Source organism: Meriones unguiculatus, chromosome 1 (assembly GCF_030254825.1).
Source record: "Meriones unguiculatus strain TT.TT164.6M chromosome 1, Bangor_MerUng_6.1, whole genome shotgun sequence".
Taxonomy (NCBI): Eukaryota; Metazoa; Chordata; class Mammalia; order Rodentia; family Muridae; genus Meriones; species Meriones unguiculatus.
The window spans coordinates 98,776,412-98,794,120 of record NC_083349.1 but is presented as its reverse complement, the minus strand read 5'-3'; the positions used below and the strand labels follow the sequence as shown (position 1 = coordinate 98,794,120).

General features: G+C 44.3%; 1 protein-coding gene across 2 annotated transcripts in view; it reads right to left on the bottom strand.

Annotated features, from left to right (window-relative positions):
* The window catches only part of Sos1 (SOS Ras/Rac guanine nucleotide exchange factor 1), a 78,633-nt gene extending 62,247 nt beyond the window's left edge, over nt 1–16,386 (bottom strand). The window contains exon 1 of one of the 2 annotated variants that reach the window (XM_021634352.2): nt 16,221–16,386. In XM_021634352.2, coding sequence (XP_021490027.1) covers nt 16,221–16,307 — 87 coding nt within the window. In that variant the 5' untranslated portion in view covers nt 16,308–16,386. The remainder of the gene's footprint in view (nt 1–16,220) is intronic. The other variant, XM_021634354.2, reaches the window with a different exon arrangement.
* Nucleotides 16,387–17,709: the final 1,323 nt, after the last annotated feature.

The window sequence follows — 17,709 nt, the reverse complement described above, 5'->3', positions numbered from 1 at the left end:
TTACTGGTAGTTACTAAAAGCTGAATAAAACCTATTAGGTAAGTAGGTCAGACAGAAAATTACTTTTCTTGCAGAGAATGAAGCACCGTGCCAAGTGTACTGCTAGATTTTTGGATACCAATCGTTATTATCTATTCTGTCAAATTAGGTTCACAAAATTCATGCATGCAAGAGACCAACAAATTTTGGTCTTTCCTTAAAAGACACATTTCAAGTCCTCTGACTGAAAACATGGGTAAAAGTCAAGCAAAGTCCCAATTGCTAGATTTACACCAGCTGATCTTTACTCTTCCAAGAAAGATCTGGCTAAGATATTTTTTTAAGGGCAAACAGAAAAGTAGCATTACATTTTACCATTTAATGCAGAAAAAAAAAATGCTACTTTATCACATTCAAACCTGGGACTCAAAAATCCAAACTGTGCAGGACCATACAGGATAGGTTATACTGACAAATCTCATTACAGCTTCCTGAAGCCACCCGAGGTGTGTGTGTGTGCTTGTATGTGTGTGTGATGACCGATGGTAAAATAAATTTTAAAATGTTTTAAACTAGATGTGGATTTTCCTTTAAATGTAGTTTTCAGAAATATTACATCTTACATTTACTGACACATAAACTTGACAAATTTCTTTAAATGCAATTTATATACATTTCTTAAAAGAAATGGTTTACTGGTTAAGAGTGCATACTGCTCTTCAAGAAGATCCAGGTTCAGTTTCCAACACCAATTTTGGGCAGCTCACAACCATCTATAACTACAGCTCCAAGAGATCCAAAGCCTTTGGCCTCCATGGGCACATACTGACACACAGGCATACACGTAATTAAAATAAAAGTAAATCTTCATAAGAAATATTTTCTAAATGTCTATCAGTGTTTTGCCTATGTGCCCCACATCTGTGCTTGGTGCCTATGGTGCCAAAGTGGGCACTAGATCCCCTGGAACTGAGTTACAAACCACGAGCTGCCATGTGTGTTTTGGAAACCCAACACAGGTCCTCTGGAAGCGCAGCAAATGCTCTTACTGCTGAGCCAGTTCTTACCTCGTTAACAGAGTCCCCACCCACCTTTTTGAAAGAAAATGCCTCACTGAAGAATCAATGAGAGACACGAACAGGAATTTTACTCCATGTGACAGCAATTCCTTTTGTAAGACAATCACCATATTCAATGAAAGATGCCACCTCATGAATTTTAAACTACCCATAAGGACTGGCTGGCTTCAATCATGATGGTTCACTGTATCTGCAGTAAATCCTGCCAGATTCTTTATCAATTTCTATCTGATACATGAGCCATCCAAGGATACTCGGGAACTCTTGGGTAAGCTGCCAGAAAATAGTATTGAGTTCTGATGAATCTTTAATAGCCCTCTCTAGCTAATGTCTCTCTGAAAAGGCTTTAGAAAGCCTAGGGTGGATGGGTGGGTGTGGGTGTGGGTGTGTATGTGTGTGTACATTCTTTGCGGTGCTATGCATGCACATGACTGTGCAATTGCATATATATGCAGAAACAAACCAGAGCAGGATGCTGGTGTCTCACTTCACTGCCTTCAGACAGTGTCACTTCTTGAGCTGTGAACTCGCCACTTTGGACAGGCCGGCAGTGAGCTCTAGAGCTCTAGCCTGTCTCTCTGCAATGCAGGTGACCGGTGCCCACTCGTGCTGGCCTTTTGTTTTTGTTTTCAGGTGGGTTCTGGGGGTCTGAGCCCAAGTCCTAATGGATGCAGAACAAGTACTCTCACCTCCTGAGCCGTCTTCTCAGCCTTCAGTATAATGAGAGAATTTGAAGCAAGGCTGCTATTCTCAAAATGATTATCATAAGAGCAAATAATAAAGATTTGATTGTTCAGATCTCAGTAGTGTAGTTGTTAAGTCACAGTGGATGCTTTAGGTATTTCTCTCCTTACTCTAGGGTTAGTTTAAAAGGTAAGAGGGGCCAGGGAGATAGCTCAGCAAGTAAAAGTGCTTTGTTTCACAAGCCCATGTAGGTGACAGATTCTTTGACTACCTGAGCTTTGGTTACTGGCTGGGGTTTTAAAGATGAATTAAGGACATGGCACCACTGTCCTACTATGCGCCGCGATCTTACAGGAAGTTTGAGTGCTGCTGCTGCTGCTGCTGCTGCTACACCTCAGACTACAAGTCATCCCAGCAGAACCCAGGAGAACCCAGCCTTCTGGAACCAAGACAGTCAAAGCTCTCGACACCACCAAGATGGTGCAGCCCAGTTAGAAATCAGCCAAGAACTTTATCATCTTCTTGTGAGATAGAACAGGCTACCCACAGTGATAGTCACTCAGATCCCAAAGGGACAGGTAGAAGGCCATCTAAGACCTGCCACAGCCCTCTGTTTGGACTTCTTTCCTTATAGGACTTTGTCTGAGGCATATAACATACACAGGCAGGTCCCCAAAGACCAGGTACAGCCACAGCCTTCCTCTGAGGAGTAAAAGGCAATGTCAAGGTCATTGATTTGCACACATACACCAATGCAACAGGACACAGAGCAGTGAAATCATCTGTGGATGTATTACACCAAGAAACCAGGAAAAGTCTGTGAAAGAATGACCCACCACCATCTTGATGCAAAAAGCTTTCCTAGCTTGCACTACAAACATACCATAAACTGCAAATAGTACTTAGATGCACAAATGCCTGCCTCAGTGCTGTAGGATGGCTGCAAAGTCATCTTCAAACCACTTGTTTCCAACAAAGACAGAGACATGATCCTCTGCTCATAAATTAATGTCTCCCAAAAAGATACCAGACCCTGAATATCCAACTAACACCAGAGTTATACAAAGCTCATCCAGGCATGCCTAGGCTCACCTGTGACCACCTTATAGGCCTCTAAAAGCCTGAACACTCAGCCCTTATGGAAATGACAAGAGGTGGCCATGGATCTGCTGAGCAGAAAAACCCGAAACTTCTACATCTTTGTAGAGGGGTTGCCTCAACTAAAATCACCACGAAGGCATAGCTTATCAGGTGCTGACTTCGCCATCCTATATGGCTGCCATTAACAAGGCAGGCCAGCTTACTGGTGAGTAGAACACTGCTCACTGTGACTGCTGACCACTTCCATGCCTTCTCTTTTGGTGACCACATACACTTTTGGGGAAACATCCATTTTCAGGCTGGCTCCCTTCAATGCTCTATACTGAATCCTTTACCACCATGTTTGGCAAAGACCTGAACAACGCTCAGGACTCTTCTGTAGCTGGCAAAGATTCTGGCATTGCTGCCAGGGTGAGCAGCTAGTGCAGCAGCCACTAACTTTCTCTCTGTTCAGGTAGGCCCCAGGCTTCCACAGGCCAGGGTAAGACCCGCCGCCATCCTTTCTTACCTTTAGGGTTCACAGCGGCTTTGACCAGGAGCTCAGTAAAGCCTTGGCAGCTACCCACTGGCCCTTACCTTCATCTAGGTTCCAATAACAGAGGCCAAGGTAGTATTAATATTACACAAAAGAGGTGCTGTATGTGACTAGGGCCTCTGTGTTTTATCATGTGCCTTCAAAGTGGTTTGAAGATGACTTTGAAGCCATCCTACAGCACTGAGGCAGGCATTTGTGCATCTAAGTACTATTTGCAGTTTATGGTATGTTTGTAGTGCAAGCTAGGAAAGCTTTTTGCACCAAGATGGTGGTGGGTCATTTTTTCACAGACTTTTCCTGGTTTCTTGGTGTAATACATCCACAGATGATTTCACTGCTCTGTGTCCTGTTGCATGGTGGAAAACACAAGAGGACCCTGACACCTGTTAAGGTAGGGCAGGTAGCCAAGAACAAGTCCCTCCTAATACATGCTGTGTCTATTCTGACCTTTCTTTTCTTGCTCCCCCATCCCTGGTTTGAAACAAGCTCTTGCCCAAGTTGGACTTTAACTCATGATCCTCCCTGATAGTGTCCCAAGTGCTAGGATTACAAGTATGGGCCACCATGCCTGGCTTGTACACAGATGTTTGAATAAAGAACATTTACTATCTTCCTGGCTCTACCAATCTCCTGGGGTACACAGAGCAATGATAAAATGAACCATTATACCTCCCTACAAAGTACTAATTACATATCGTGTCTGTAAGCAGAGTACAAGTTAAAAAACCTGAGAAGCTATACACGCTGTACAAGGATCTTTGAAAAATAAATGACAAAAACAAAACAAAACAAAAAAACAAAACAGGGGGCTGGAGAGATGGCTCAGAGGTTAAGAGCACTGGCTGCTCTTCCAGGATCCTGAGTTCAATTCCCAGCAACCACATGGTGGCTCACAACCATCTATAATGAGATCTGGTGCCCTCTGCTGGTATGCAGGCAGAACACTGCATATGTAATAAATAAATAAAATAAATCTTAAAAAAAAAACAACAAGGTATATGTGTTACTTTAAATGAGAAAGGCCCCCAGGGACTCATTTGCTTGAATACCTGGTTCCCAGCTACTAGAACTATTTGGAAAGGATTAGGAAGTGTGTCCTTCTTGGAAAAGCTATGTCATTGGGAGTGTGCTTTGTGCCATTCCTTGTCTGCTCTCTGTTTCCTGCTTGTGGATCAGATGTGAGCTCTCAGCCAGCCACCTGACACCATGCCTCTGCTCCACCATCACAAACACTAGCCCTCTGGAACCATAAGCTTTTCATGGTATCTTATACACAATAGGAAAGAAACTAATACAGCATGTAAAAACAACTTCATGAGATTTCTGACAGGCATGGTGAGACACACCTTTACTCCTAGTACCTGGGAGGCAGAGGCAAGTAGAAATTTATGAGTTAGAAGCCAACCTGGTCTACACAGTGAGTTCTAAGGGCTACATAGAGAAACTTTCTTTAAAAAAAGAAAACAAATAACTTCATGAATTTTTTTGTATAAAAAAGCAATAGAAAGCTGGGCAGTGGTGGCACACGCCTACCCAGCACTTGGGAGGCAGAGGTAGGTGGATGCTGTAAGTTTGAAGCCAGCCTGGTTTACCAAGAGAGTCCCAGCACTGTAGTCGGGAGCTACAAAGAGAAACCCTGTCTTGAAAATTAAAAAAACAAACAAATAAAAAAAAAAACAAAACAACACAATAAACAAAAAATATTGTTAATATATAACAATAAATCTTAAATTATAAGAAATTTAGTTACTGAAAACTCCTACACTGTACTACTTTAAGAATGTTTCAAGTCGGGGCTGGAGAGATGGCTCAGTGGTTAAGAGCACTGTCTGTTCTTATGAAGGATCTGGGTTCAATTCCCAGCACCCATATGGCAGCTCATAACTGTCTCTCACACCAATTCATTCCAAGGGGTCTGACACCTTCACACTAATGCACATAAAATAAAATTAAATAAATTATTAAAAAAAAAAAGAATGTTTCAAGTCGAGTGTGGTGGCACACATCTGTAGACAGGCAGATCTCTAAGTTCAAGGACAGCCTGGTCTACAAAGTAAGTCCAGGATAGCCAAGGCTACACAGAGAAACCCTGTCTCGAAACAACAAAACAAAACAAAAGAATGTCTCATTAGAATGGAACTCACAGGGCTGGGTAGCTAGATGAGTCAGTAAAGTGCTTGCCTGCCAGGCATGGGGTCCTGAGTTCCATCCTAACCCATATAAAAAGCTGAAAGTGGAACTAAATATTTGTATTCCAAGAGCCAAGAATATGAGAATATAAAAACAGTCTGATTCCCCAAGGCTGACTGGTCAGCTAGACTTGTATCGCTGGTGAGATCTCAGTGAGAGAGCCTGTCTCCAGGGGAATGAAACTAAGGTTGACCTCTGGCCCATAAGCACATACACACCTGCATGTACACACATATACACACAATAGGATCCATGCACAGCAAATATTTTTCAGAGCACATACACAGATTTAATTCTTTAATCAAAACTATAGTTTAAGACACTAGAAAGCTAGGGACATGTAATTGTGACAGAAAAGTGTGTAATAGGGCATAACAACAGAACACTAAAATATCATAAAAACCCTTCTCATTGATGAAAAATGGAATGATTTTAAGACTAAATCAAGGGCTGGAGAGATGGCTCAGCAGTTAGATCTCTTGCTGCTCTTAAGGACCCAAGTTCATTGGGTGGCCCACAACCACTTCTAACTCCAGTTCTGGGAACCAACTACAGAACACACTGTACACAATAAAAAAATTCTTTAAAAAAGTAATTAAAGTATAATCTACTTTAAAAGAGACCAGAGTGGGAAGGTAATAAACAAAAATTTAAAAATTAATAAAAATAGAGAAAATAAAGCTGAGAGTGGTCATTCATGCCTAAAATCCCAGCACCCAGGGAGTAAAGGCAAGAGAAGAGCTACAAACTCAAGCCCAGCCTGTGCCATATGATGAAGTTGGAGCCAGCTTAAAACTATGCATAGAGTCTGAAGAAACGGCTCCGCAATTAAAACACTTGCTTTTGCAGACAACCCAGTCTCAATCCTTAAACCCACATTATGATCCACAACCAGTGTAACTCTAGTTCCACGGGGTCTGACAACCTCTTGTGACCTCAGTGGACACCAGGCACACACATGGGGGTCAGACATACATGCAGGCAAGACACCCGCACATAAAATAAGGCATCAACAACAACAATAATAATTTTAAAATGCTATTTCAGTTGAGAATGGTGGTTCATACTTGTAATCCCAACACTTAGGAAGCTAAGGTAGGAGGATTGTCAAAAGAGTTCCAGGCCAGCCTGAGTTATATAAGACCTTGTCTCAAATATTTAAAAAAAAAAAAAATTATTCTGTGATTCTTTCAATCAAACTCCTACGTTATATTCACTGTTTGTATGATAGATTTCAAACCTTCAAGAAATTAAAAGAGGGGCCGGAGAGATGGTTCTATAGGCCAAGAGCTCTTGTTGCCCTTGCCGAAGATCCAGGTTCAGTTCCCAAAACCTAGCTCTAGGAGATCTGGTGGCATCTCCTGGCCTATGCAAGCAAAGGACATATAAAAATAAAGAGACCCTTTAAAAACTGAGGAGAGCACCATTATACACGTGTGGCAGCACATGTTTATAATCCAAAATTTTGGGGAGTTAGAAGCTGAAGGATCGGGCGTTCAGGGCCAACCTGGGCTGTACTCTATCTTAAGAAACAAAATCCAAAAGGAGGCCTGTGGGAGGATGCCTTGGCAAGTCAGGGCACCGGGCAGCCAGGGTCCACGAAGCTACATGAAGGCTGAAGGAGAGTTGTGTACTTTCACGGCTGCAGCTAGAAACGTGGTCCTGGGACTCGGACATAAGGAAAGGGCAAACTTTTTGCGCTGACAAGCTAGTAATAAACAGATTAGAATGTGCTGTCCATTAATAGGAGCACTGCATTGGCAGCAGCACTAACTAACGAAAACCTACTGGGGACTAAAGGTACAGTAATGTTTACCCAGCATGCACATGGCCCTGGGCGTTAGTCGCCATGCCACACACCAAACATTTTAGATAAATAAATAAATGCTTAGAAAGAATTATGGTAGGCTCACTGAAATACAAAGTAAAATACTAATTTTTATAGCTATTATGTAAGATAGTGCCATTTAGCAAAAATATTAATCAAATTAAAATACACAGGACTTGCTTACTCAGCAACCTTCACTACTAATGAAGTAAATCCAGTGAGTTTGGTCATAAGTTTTAAAAAGCTCAAATAATAATGTTTTTAACTTTAACATCAAGCAATGAGAAAGAGAAACTTCAAAATAAGAAAAAGACCTCACACAAAAGCATGGATAGTGATTTAGTATGGTTCTTTTCTTCTAGTTTCATTGAAGTAAATCAAACTATGCTTTTTAGTCAGAGTTTAATTAGCTAGTTATTTGTCCTTAACTTTTATGGAAGCAATCGGTTTAAATTCTGGATGAAAATCTATCCTTTCATTCTGATTGGATTTTACCATATAATCACATCTACTTGCTGACATGACCTAGATTTGTTAAACACAGTGGAGAATGCATGTCCTCTTCAGGTAGACACTGTGTATGTTTAATAACATGTACATAGTTGTACACACATCTACACTGAATAAATGCTATAACTATAAAATCTTTCTGGTGGTGACAGAAAATTCTGAATTTTTGAAATATGAACAAATATTTACTCAACACTACATTATTTTATTGTGGGTATTTGTTTTGTTTCTTAAGGCATTGCCCAGCATGGTGGCATATGCCTTATTAATCCCAGCACTTGGGAGGCAGAGGCAGAAAGATCTCTGTGAGATGAGGGCCAGCCTGGGCTACATAATGAATTCCAGGACAGACAGGGCTATGGAGAGAAACTCTGTCTCAAAATACATTTTTACTTAATAATGCAAAATACACATGATGACTTGACTGATACATATTCTCATCTAGAATACTTTTCTCTCCCATCTACAGCTGAATAGATGGGTGAATCCAGAGGAATGACCACGTTCATTACCTAGCGCAGACTGCTGATATTTCAAGTTCAGCCTGATTCATTACTCCTTTTAACTTCAAAACCTCTTCCTCGTGTTTTTGAGATAACCCACAGGAAAACGGCGGTGCCCAAGCTCAGTCCAACTTTCAGGCCGTCAGGTTTGGTGTGAGACATAGAAGGTTGACTGTGCTAGAGATCTACTCCCCAGGCTTCCGCAGAGGGGGTGACTACAGCAGATAGCACCATCTTACCCCTGACTGCTTTGTTTGAGACGGGATCACTATTCAGACCAGGCTGGCCTTGAAATCGGAAATTCGCCTACCTCCACCTCTCCTAGGGTTAGAGGCATGTACACCAACTCTGCCTTGAAGGCTATGAGGGCAGGTCTCATGCACAGCCCACTGCTTGCTGCTGAGCCTTTGTTAGAAATGGAAAGCTAATCTAGTGTTGGTCGAAGTACCACGGAGGTATAGGATGGTAATGACTGTCCACGTCACTCCAGCCTCCGGCTCTTCCCTCTGTATTATATTAATTTTCTTTAAGAAAGTATCTCACTATCCAGCTGGGACTGGCCTTGAACTCCAGATCCTACTGCAACTGGCTCCAGAGTGTTGTTACTGCATGTGCGTGTGTATTACCACCTTCTTAACCACTGGGCCATCTCCCTAGCCCTTAAACTATACTTTAAAAGAAAAAGAAATTTAAACTGGCAATGTTTTAAGAAATAGATTCAACTAATTTCAGAATAACTTGTTATATACATTCCTTATCATGTAGTGTGTGTTTTGTGTACACACACAGGCATGCACAGAAGGTCAGGACAACTTGCAGGAGTTGGTAAACTTGAATTCAGATCTCCAGGCTTGGTTCTCTAAGCCCTGCATAGAGTGGCACACACCTCTGCACAGGCATGCACAATCGCACTCACACACACGTGCACACACAAAAGTGCTTGTGCACGCACACAAATGCAAGCATGCAAATACACAGGCATGCAAGCACAAGCAAACGTACGCTTGTATACAAGCAGGCACATACATACAAAAATGCACACACATGCAAGCATGCACATGTGTGACTTATTCATTTTTAGTGCATTAGCGTTTTGCCTGTTGTTCTGTGTGAGGGTGTCCGATCCCATGGAACTAGGGTTACAGACAATTGTGAGCTGCCCTGCAGGTGCTGGGAATTGCATCTGGGTCCTCTGGAAGAGCAGCCAGTGCTCTTAACCAGTGGGCCATCTCCCCAGCCCCTAGCAGTGTATTCTTTAAAAAACAAACAACAAAACAAAACTCTTTTGAGCTAGGCTCCCAGTAGCTCAGGCTGATCTCAAGCTCACCTGGGGTCACAGGGGTGTGCAGCTGCAGTGCACACCTGTGACCCCACAAATGCGTGCACACGACACAGGAGAGTGATGCTAAGCATTAAAATAAACACACAGGCTCTACTCTTGCCCACAGGCACTCCCAATGTAAAGGGAGAAAACATGGAGTCAAACGGCCTTCAAAAGCCAGGCTGTCATAAGAAACTGAAGCTGAGGTGATCATGAGTTCAAGGCCAGCCAGAGCTACATGAAACCCTGTGGCGAAAACCAAAATAAAACAAACAAAAAAGCCATGAAACACATTATCAAAAGGACAGTTATCCAGAATATGTAAGGCATCTTATAATTCAGTGCTAAAAAGAAAAACAAATCCAATGTTTTATGGAAAAGAAAGAAGTGACAGACACTGTCCAAAGGAATATACAAGAATGACTAATAAGAATATGAAAGCACAGGGCCAGCAAGGTGACTCAGAGGGTGCAGGTATCTGCCGCCTCTGCCAAGCCTGATGGTTTCAGTGTGGTCCTGGAGACCATATGATGGAAGGAGACAATCAACCCCTGTAAGTTGTTCTCTGACCTCCACATGTGCACACACATGCACGCACATGCACACACACGCTGCAAAAAAAGAATGTAAAACGTAATCAATATAATTACTTACAAGAGGCCATAAGGCTAAGTAAAACAAAATAGCACTTCAGACTACTAAATTTAAAGACTAGTAACACCAAATACCGGCAAGGACCTACCATCTGTCACTGATGAGAGACTGCAAGATGGTACAGTCATGCTGGGGAAAGGTCAGGCAGTTTCTCATAAACAGGTACCTATCTGTCTATCCATCCTGTAGGCCACGTCTCTTGGTATTAGTGTACAAGTAATGAAAGATTTTATAAACAGACTTTTATGAGAACCATGGAAGCTGAATGTGAACACCTGGAACCCCAACACTTAGGAGACAAAAGCAGGAGGATCAGGAGGTCAAGGCCAGCCTGGGTTATATGAGACATTATCTCAGCAACAACAAGAACATCTGGGCCCGTGAAATGGCTCACTTGCCACCACGCCAGAGTTTGATTTGAAGGATCCACATGGCAGAAGGAAAGAACAGATTCCCGCAAGTTGTCCTCTGGCCTCCACATTTGTGCAGGCATGTGCACACATGCACAAATACATAAATAAAATGTTTAAAAAGTGTAAAAGAACGGTTATGGCAGCTTTATTAATAGCTCCAAATTTAAAGCATCAGATATTCATCCACTAGATAAACAAACAGTGACATAGTCACATGATGGAAAAAAGGACTGAATTCCTAAACCATACTCTCAAATGTCTCACTAAAAATATACACTACTTGAATCCATTTACATCATGTTCCAGAGCAGATAAGAGTAACCTATGGTGGGATGATGAAAGGTGACAACAGTGGCTATCTCTGATGGGGGTCAGCAGGAATTGACTAAAATGGCATGAAGGGAACTTTAAGAGCCATGGTAATGTTCTACACTTCAGTACAACTTTGATAATATACATTCATTAAATAACATCTGTATATTCCACTACACATAAACGTCTTATAAAGACAAAAAGAACTGTAAAAAAGCTATTGATTTCTAGTTACTGACACAGTTTGAAGCATTCAGGAACAAAGTATGCTTATATCTGTAACTATAAAATTCATTAGAGCATCAAATAAGTGCCAAGTATGGTGATGCACCCCTTTAATCCCAGTACACAGAAGGCAGAGGCAGGTGGAGCAAGCCTGGTCTTCATAGTGAGTTGCAGGACAGCCAGAACTACGTAGAGAGACCCTGTCTTTAAAAAAAACAAACAAACCAGATAAGCTGGACAGAGCAGCTCATACTTGTTAGCTCATCACTGGAGAGGATGGGGCTAAGCCAAAACCATTGCCACAAGTCTGAAACTTGCAGGGCTTCCTAGTGAGTTCCAGGCTCCATTGTGAGAGACTGTTTCAGAACAACAGATTGATGGGAGGGAAGAGTGGATAGGCATATGATAAAGAAGTGCGGTGAAACAGTAGTAGAATCTAAGATGATGGCTATACTGGTATATAACAGCTCTTCAACAATCAGTTGCAAAGCTCTAAGTTGTATAATCTGATAATACCTAACATATACAGACACATGACACCATTAGCACAATCAAGTCAGTAAAAGGTCTCTGGTTTTGTTCTTTCAGAGCCTCAAACTCCCCATGTAGCTAAGAATGACCTTCACTCCTGATCCTTCTGCCTTCACTTCTCATACGCTATGATTCGAGGTTTGTGTCAGCACACCTAACCTAAACGTCTGTCTTTGTAATAACCAATGGTCCACATTACTTTGTACTTCCTAGAATTTTGTGAAAGCACGGGTGTATAGCTCATGCTGTTTCAGTTTGGCTTTGTGAGTTATTTGGCAGGCTGGCCACATTTCCACGTCCATCAGTAACCTGCGTTCTCTTTTATCCCATTAGATTACTATATCGCAATTCATTCGCTTCCTTGTTGGTTACTGATGGACTAACAGACATTTAGATTGCTGTACGGAGCGGAACAAACCTACCACAAATATTCATGTGTGTTTCTGTCAATAATGTAGACTGAACCCAAGAGCTCACACTAGGTCTGCACTCCAATCTACTACTGACTGTACAGCCTCAGTCCTTTATTACTTTTTATTTTGAGACAAGTTCCTAGGAAAGTTGTCCAGGCTGGGCTTGAAAGTTTAATTTTCCTGCAGTAGTCTCCTGAGCAGCTGGGACAACAGGTCTGTACCACCAAACCTGCCTTGTACATAAGTCTTTCTGCAGACACAGTCTTCATCCAGTTCACCTCAGACTTCCAAGTCTGCTGCATCAAGTGTCAGATCTGAGCTGCCGACCGGAGAAACCTGACAATCCAAAAGGCTTTGAAAATCCACATGTTCCGAGCATTTCATCATGCCACTCCTCTCCATCCCAAAGCTCAGTGACCACCTGCAAGCCAACCTGAGAGGATGCGCCCCACTTCCTTAACATTCCTACAATCACACAGTGAGGTGCTAGGTCCTGCCAGTTCTGTCCTTTCAGTTCTGCTCACATAGCATCCATCCTAATGCAAATGTGTATTTCCTCTTAAATGGACTGACTAAACCAGCCTTCCTGCTTTTCTCTCTTACCTTAGGTCTCATTCATCCCTTTCCTGGACAAAGCAGAGTTTCTAAAATTCAAGTGTTACTTTCCTATTTAAAACTCATCAATGGCCATGTGTGCTGGCCCGTACTTATAACCCCACACTAGGGTAGTTGAGCCAGGATAGCTACGCTACAAGTTTAAGACTAGTCCAGGATGTAGACTAAGACTGTCTAAAAACAAAAACCCTGGCTTAAAAACAACTCCTCTCCCCAGACATACCTGATACCACCTTCAACTTAAGTCTTTTTATGTCATTTAAGCCTCAGTGCCCAGGGTCACACTTGTTCTGAAACAAGCAACATCTGTTTGTGGGATGTGACTGAAAGAGTAGGAAAGATACTGTGGGGCCTAATGAATACATTCGGGGAAAGCTAGAAAGATTTTGATAGGAAACCAAATAGGAAGGTCGGGGTAAAGCCATCCTATAAATTACATGCTAAAAACCGCACTTTAATGTAAAGGACATCAACAGTTCTGAACACGTGTATAACATGTTCAAAAGTACACTCTAACTTCTGAAATGTGTAAAGGCAAGTGGGCTGCGGGTAAGGAACTCAACCGAGACACAGCATAGTAACCCGGGAGAGGAAACTCCAGGCAGTTAGGAGAGTAGACACAAGAGCATGTTAAAGGTGGGCAGCAGCACAGAGAGGAAGACTTCAGAGTTTTGAGCCAATCAAAAGCCTAAAGCCGCTAACTAAGAAGTTAAAAACCAGTGTGGGGAGGGCATTATTTTAAGAATCCCCTTACACACTTGGCAACATTTCCAAATAACTAACGGCTGGCAAACTAAAAGTAACACACGAAGGCTAAAAAGTCAAATGCCAAACCAAAAGAGAAGACAGTCTGAAGATTCACCAAGTCACAACGGGGCTTTAGAACTGTTTAAAATGTAGCAACGTTTCCAAATAATTTACTTTGACCTCTGGCAAATTCAAAGTAACATACAAAGACACTTGTTCAAAATTGAGTCCTAACAGGTGTTAGGCACAGCACGTGGGTAGGTAGTCCAGCAGGGTAAGATAACAGCTACTCTCTAGTTGGGGAAAATATGGACAAATAAATGGGAACCTAAAATTCACTGCTAAATTAGGAGAGGGTAGGAGAGGAGGAAACAATGGAGCACCATCCAACTCAGCCCTGAGGGTTTGAGAATCTCTGAGGTTGAGTAGCATTAGACCAGATAAAAGGGAACAGCCTGTCCAAAAAGCCTCAGGTAAGAAAAGACATAGCTGGCCATTTACAAGTAGCTTAAAGTCTGAAGAAAAAGTTCAAGATAAAGACACACCCACACAAAATGTCTAAGAGCACATCTACATGAAAGACCCAGCACACTGAATAACCCAAGTTTTAAGCTACAAGAGCACATTCAGTCTCAAGTATGCCCAACTTTGTCTCCATGTCTTAAGAGCATTGCAGGTGGGCATCAAGTGAGGGAAGAACCTTACACATTAAAGAGAGTCTGTAAACTCCCTCTTCACGTCACTTCTGCAGGGAGATCTTTGCTTGAAGTGGAAAACCAACCAACCACGAAGCTACAGAACATGAGCAACACTGTGGTAAACTGGAAACAAAACTCTTTCTGAAGAAGGTGGCCATTTACAGCTCTAGCAGTTTACAGATGGTGAAAATGTATGGCAAGACTAGCTATAATTCAGGGGAAAAAATAAGAACTCAGACTGTATCTGATATTTCTCATTTTAAGATAGTGGTGATTAATTACATAAACTGAAAAACAACAACAACAAAACACAATGCAGAACAAAATGTGTCTGTGAATAGATTTTGGCAAGGGCTACCTATTGGTAGGCTTAGAGAGGTCTGCCTACTTTTACAATGCTCTTTCCACCACTTTAAAGGATTCTTGTTATTTTGGAGATTTCCTTAGAATAGGAGCTACTTTCTTTTAAGCCAAATACCCCAAACTGGTTAATGTTCTAGAGCACTTTTGAACATTAAGCCAAATTTTCTGTCTCGTCTTGTCAAGCTACCAAGCTTCTAGCATGAGGCATACTTTCTCCACTTATACAAGCTAAGCAGCCAAGTGTGCAGGTAAAGCCAATGTAAAAACTAACTGAAGTGTCATGGGACCATTAATGAACATGCATGCACAACAAGGTGGTCTCTTTGATTTCCTTAGAAAACATGACAGAGGTTTTAAGGAGTGAGACAGTTGAGGATAAATACCAGAAACCTAAGTCTGAAAATAAAGCAAACAGTTTCCACCATAATACACCAAGGGAAGAAGGGCAAGGAAGAAACAAAAAGGAATAGGAAACACCTTTCAAAACCTTCTCGTAAAACAGAAGCCTCCACATAATGGTACAGCAAACACTCAAATCTCAGTAGAAACAAGACTGTATTTTAGCAAAGACAGCATGAAAATTATTTGAACAAGAAATCGAGATTAAAACTACGGGAAGAGTAAAACAATTTCTACAGGTAAGGCAAATGAAAACAAAAACAATTTGGTTGTTTTAAAATCCATTCAAAGCTCCCCCACCCGCGTTTCAGATGTCTTAGTACAGTATTTACTAAGTCACAATGTTGCTTTAGAAGCTTTTAAAATGTAGCAACATTCCCAAATAACTTTAACCACTGGCAAACTAAAAGTTACAAAGGCTAAAAATGTTTAAAGCCAAACTAAACGGTGGACAGTTCACAATGTTGCTTTAGAAACTTTCAAAGTGTAGCAACATTTCCAAATAATTTACTTTAACCTCTAGCAATCCCGAAGACACAAAGACTAAAAACGCAAAACACCAAACCAAACCACGGTTCAGAGATTCTCAGACTCTCCAGAAGACCCAATCTCAATACACTGGCATGTGCATCGCCCCTGTAATGCGGGTGGGGGGCAGGGGTGTCAAGAGAACTCGGAGTTATGACCGAGGGTGAGCAAAGCCAAGCAGGCCATGTTCTTGCTGGCAGGCAACTTCGCAATTACTTAGGCAAGCACTGTGGCCAGGGCACTCTCGAGCCAGTAAAGAGAGCCCTGGACTCCTAAAACGAGAGGCTGACCGCAGCTCGGTAAGGTCGAGAAGGTAGGCAGTGGCCTTCTTTGACCTCCACGGAAAACCGAGGCTCCTGCAGCCGTCGCCTCCGCGCCTGGATGGTCCACACCAACCCTCCCCGACCGTGTGCGGCCTTCCCACGCACCCCGGGCGAGTGTCAACAGCTGGAGCGGCCGGGCGCGGGGAAGCTCGCAGCCCGCGCAGTCGTCCCGGAGCCCCGAGACCGGGAAGAAAGACGGCGGAGCGCGCCCCGCCTCCCCGCCCGGCCCCGCGCGGACTGCGGCCGGGGAGCGGGGTCGGCGCTCCTACCTTTTTCAGCGCAGGCACCAGCAGCCCCCTCCACTTGGGCGCGTTCTCCTCGCTGAAAAACTCGTAGGGCAGCTGCTGCGCCTGCATGGTGCCCGCGGGGAGCCCCGGGGCGGGCGGAGGGGCGGCGGCTGGCGGCGCGGAGCAGGGCCGCAGCCCGCGCACGGCCCGGCCCCCTCGGGGCGCCGCGCGGCCCGGCTAGCGCTGGCGAGGCGGCTGGGGGGCGAGGCCCGCGGCCGGACACCCACCCGACGCGCGCGCCGCTCGCCGACAGCCGACGCAGCCCGGCGGCGGCGGCATCCCGCACCGCCGCCCCGGGGCCGGCCCCCCGCTCCGCCCCGGGCCGCCCTCCGCCGGGGCTGCGCTCCCCGGCACGGCCTGGCCCTCCGAGAGACGGCGCGTGGAGGGACGCTCGGCCCGGTGGCGCCCGCTGGCCGGCGGGGAACTGGGGCCGGAGGCCCGGCGCGGGGCGGAGCCGGGGTCGGGGTCGGGCCGCGGCGGGGAAGGGCCCGAGGTCGCTGCTGGGGAACCCGGCGGCTCCGCCGCCACCGCCGCCGCTGCCGCCGCCGCCGCCGGTGGAGCGCTGGAGCTTCCTACTAGCAGACCGAACCTGCTCGCCACTGAGCATGCGCCGCCGGCCCGGGCCAGCTCGCTCCGGGTTTTCCGGCCGCCCGCGGACGAGGAGGGGCGCGCGCAGAGCTGGGCGGGCCCTTGCCGGGGCGGGGCCGAGGGACCCTGAAGACGAACCCGAACCGCCGGGCCTGGGAGTGGGGGCGTGCGAGCAGGCAGAGCGCCCCTTTTGTGCGTCCTGCAGGCGGCGAGCCCGTCCAGCCCTGGGAGATCCTAGGCCCTGTGTTTCCGAAAAGGGGTGTGTGTACTTTGTTCCCAGCACGGAGATAAGGAGTGCCCTCAGCATGCACTGGATACTAAACACATTGCACAAAAGATCGGTCCCTTCTCACAAAACCTACGGCTCAGTGTTTGCTGGGGGAAGACACTGCCTTATTTCCACCGGCCTTCCACGCCGTGAGAACGCGAACGTGTAGTATTTATGCTCGTGTGTCCACCCAAACCTACGAGCTTTCTTTCATAGCTTCAGCTGGGAGACAGGATTTTTTATTTTTTTTTTCCCCTGCCTCGTACTCGACCCAGAATAGACGTGAAGGTCCCGGAAAGCTATGGAATATGGAAGCAGTATCTCTGAATTGTCCTTTCGTCCTGAGGATTCAGATGCTATGGTAGTTAGTGGCCCTGTGCGACACTGGCACATTGTGCTTCATCACTGAACAATTTCTAAGTGTGTTAGTACTCCGTTTTCATTTCATAGATGAGAAGACCATTTACAGAAACGGCCTGGCCTCAAACTGATATCATGTCCTGCCGTTTTGAAGAAAGAAAAAAAAAAAAAAAAAAAACTCTCACAGATGAAAAAAATGTTTGAAACTGCTGTTCTTAATCTTTTACACAACCTCATAGGGTCTGAATGAAATCA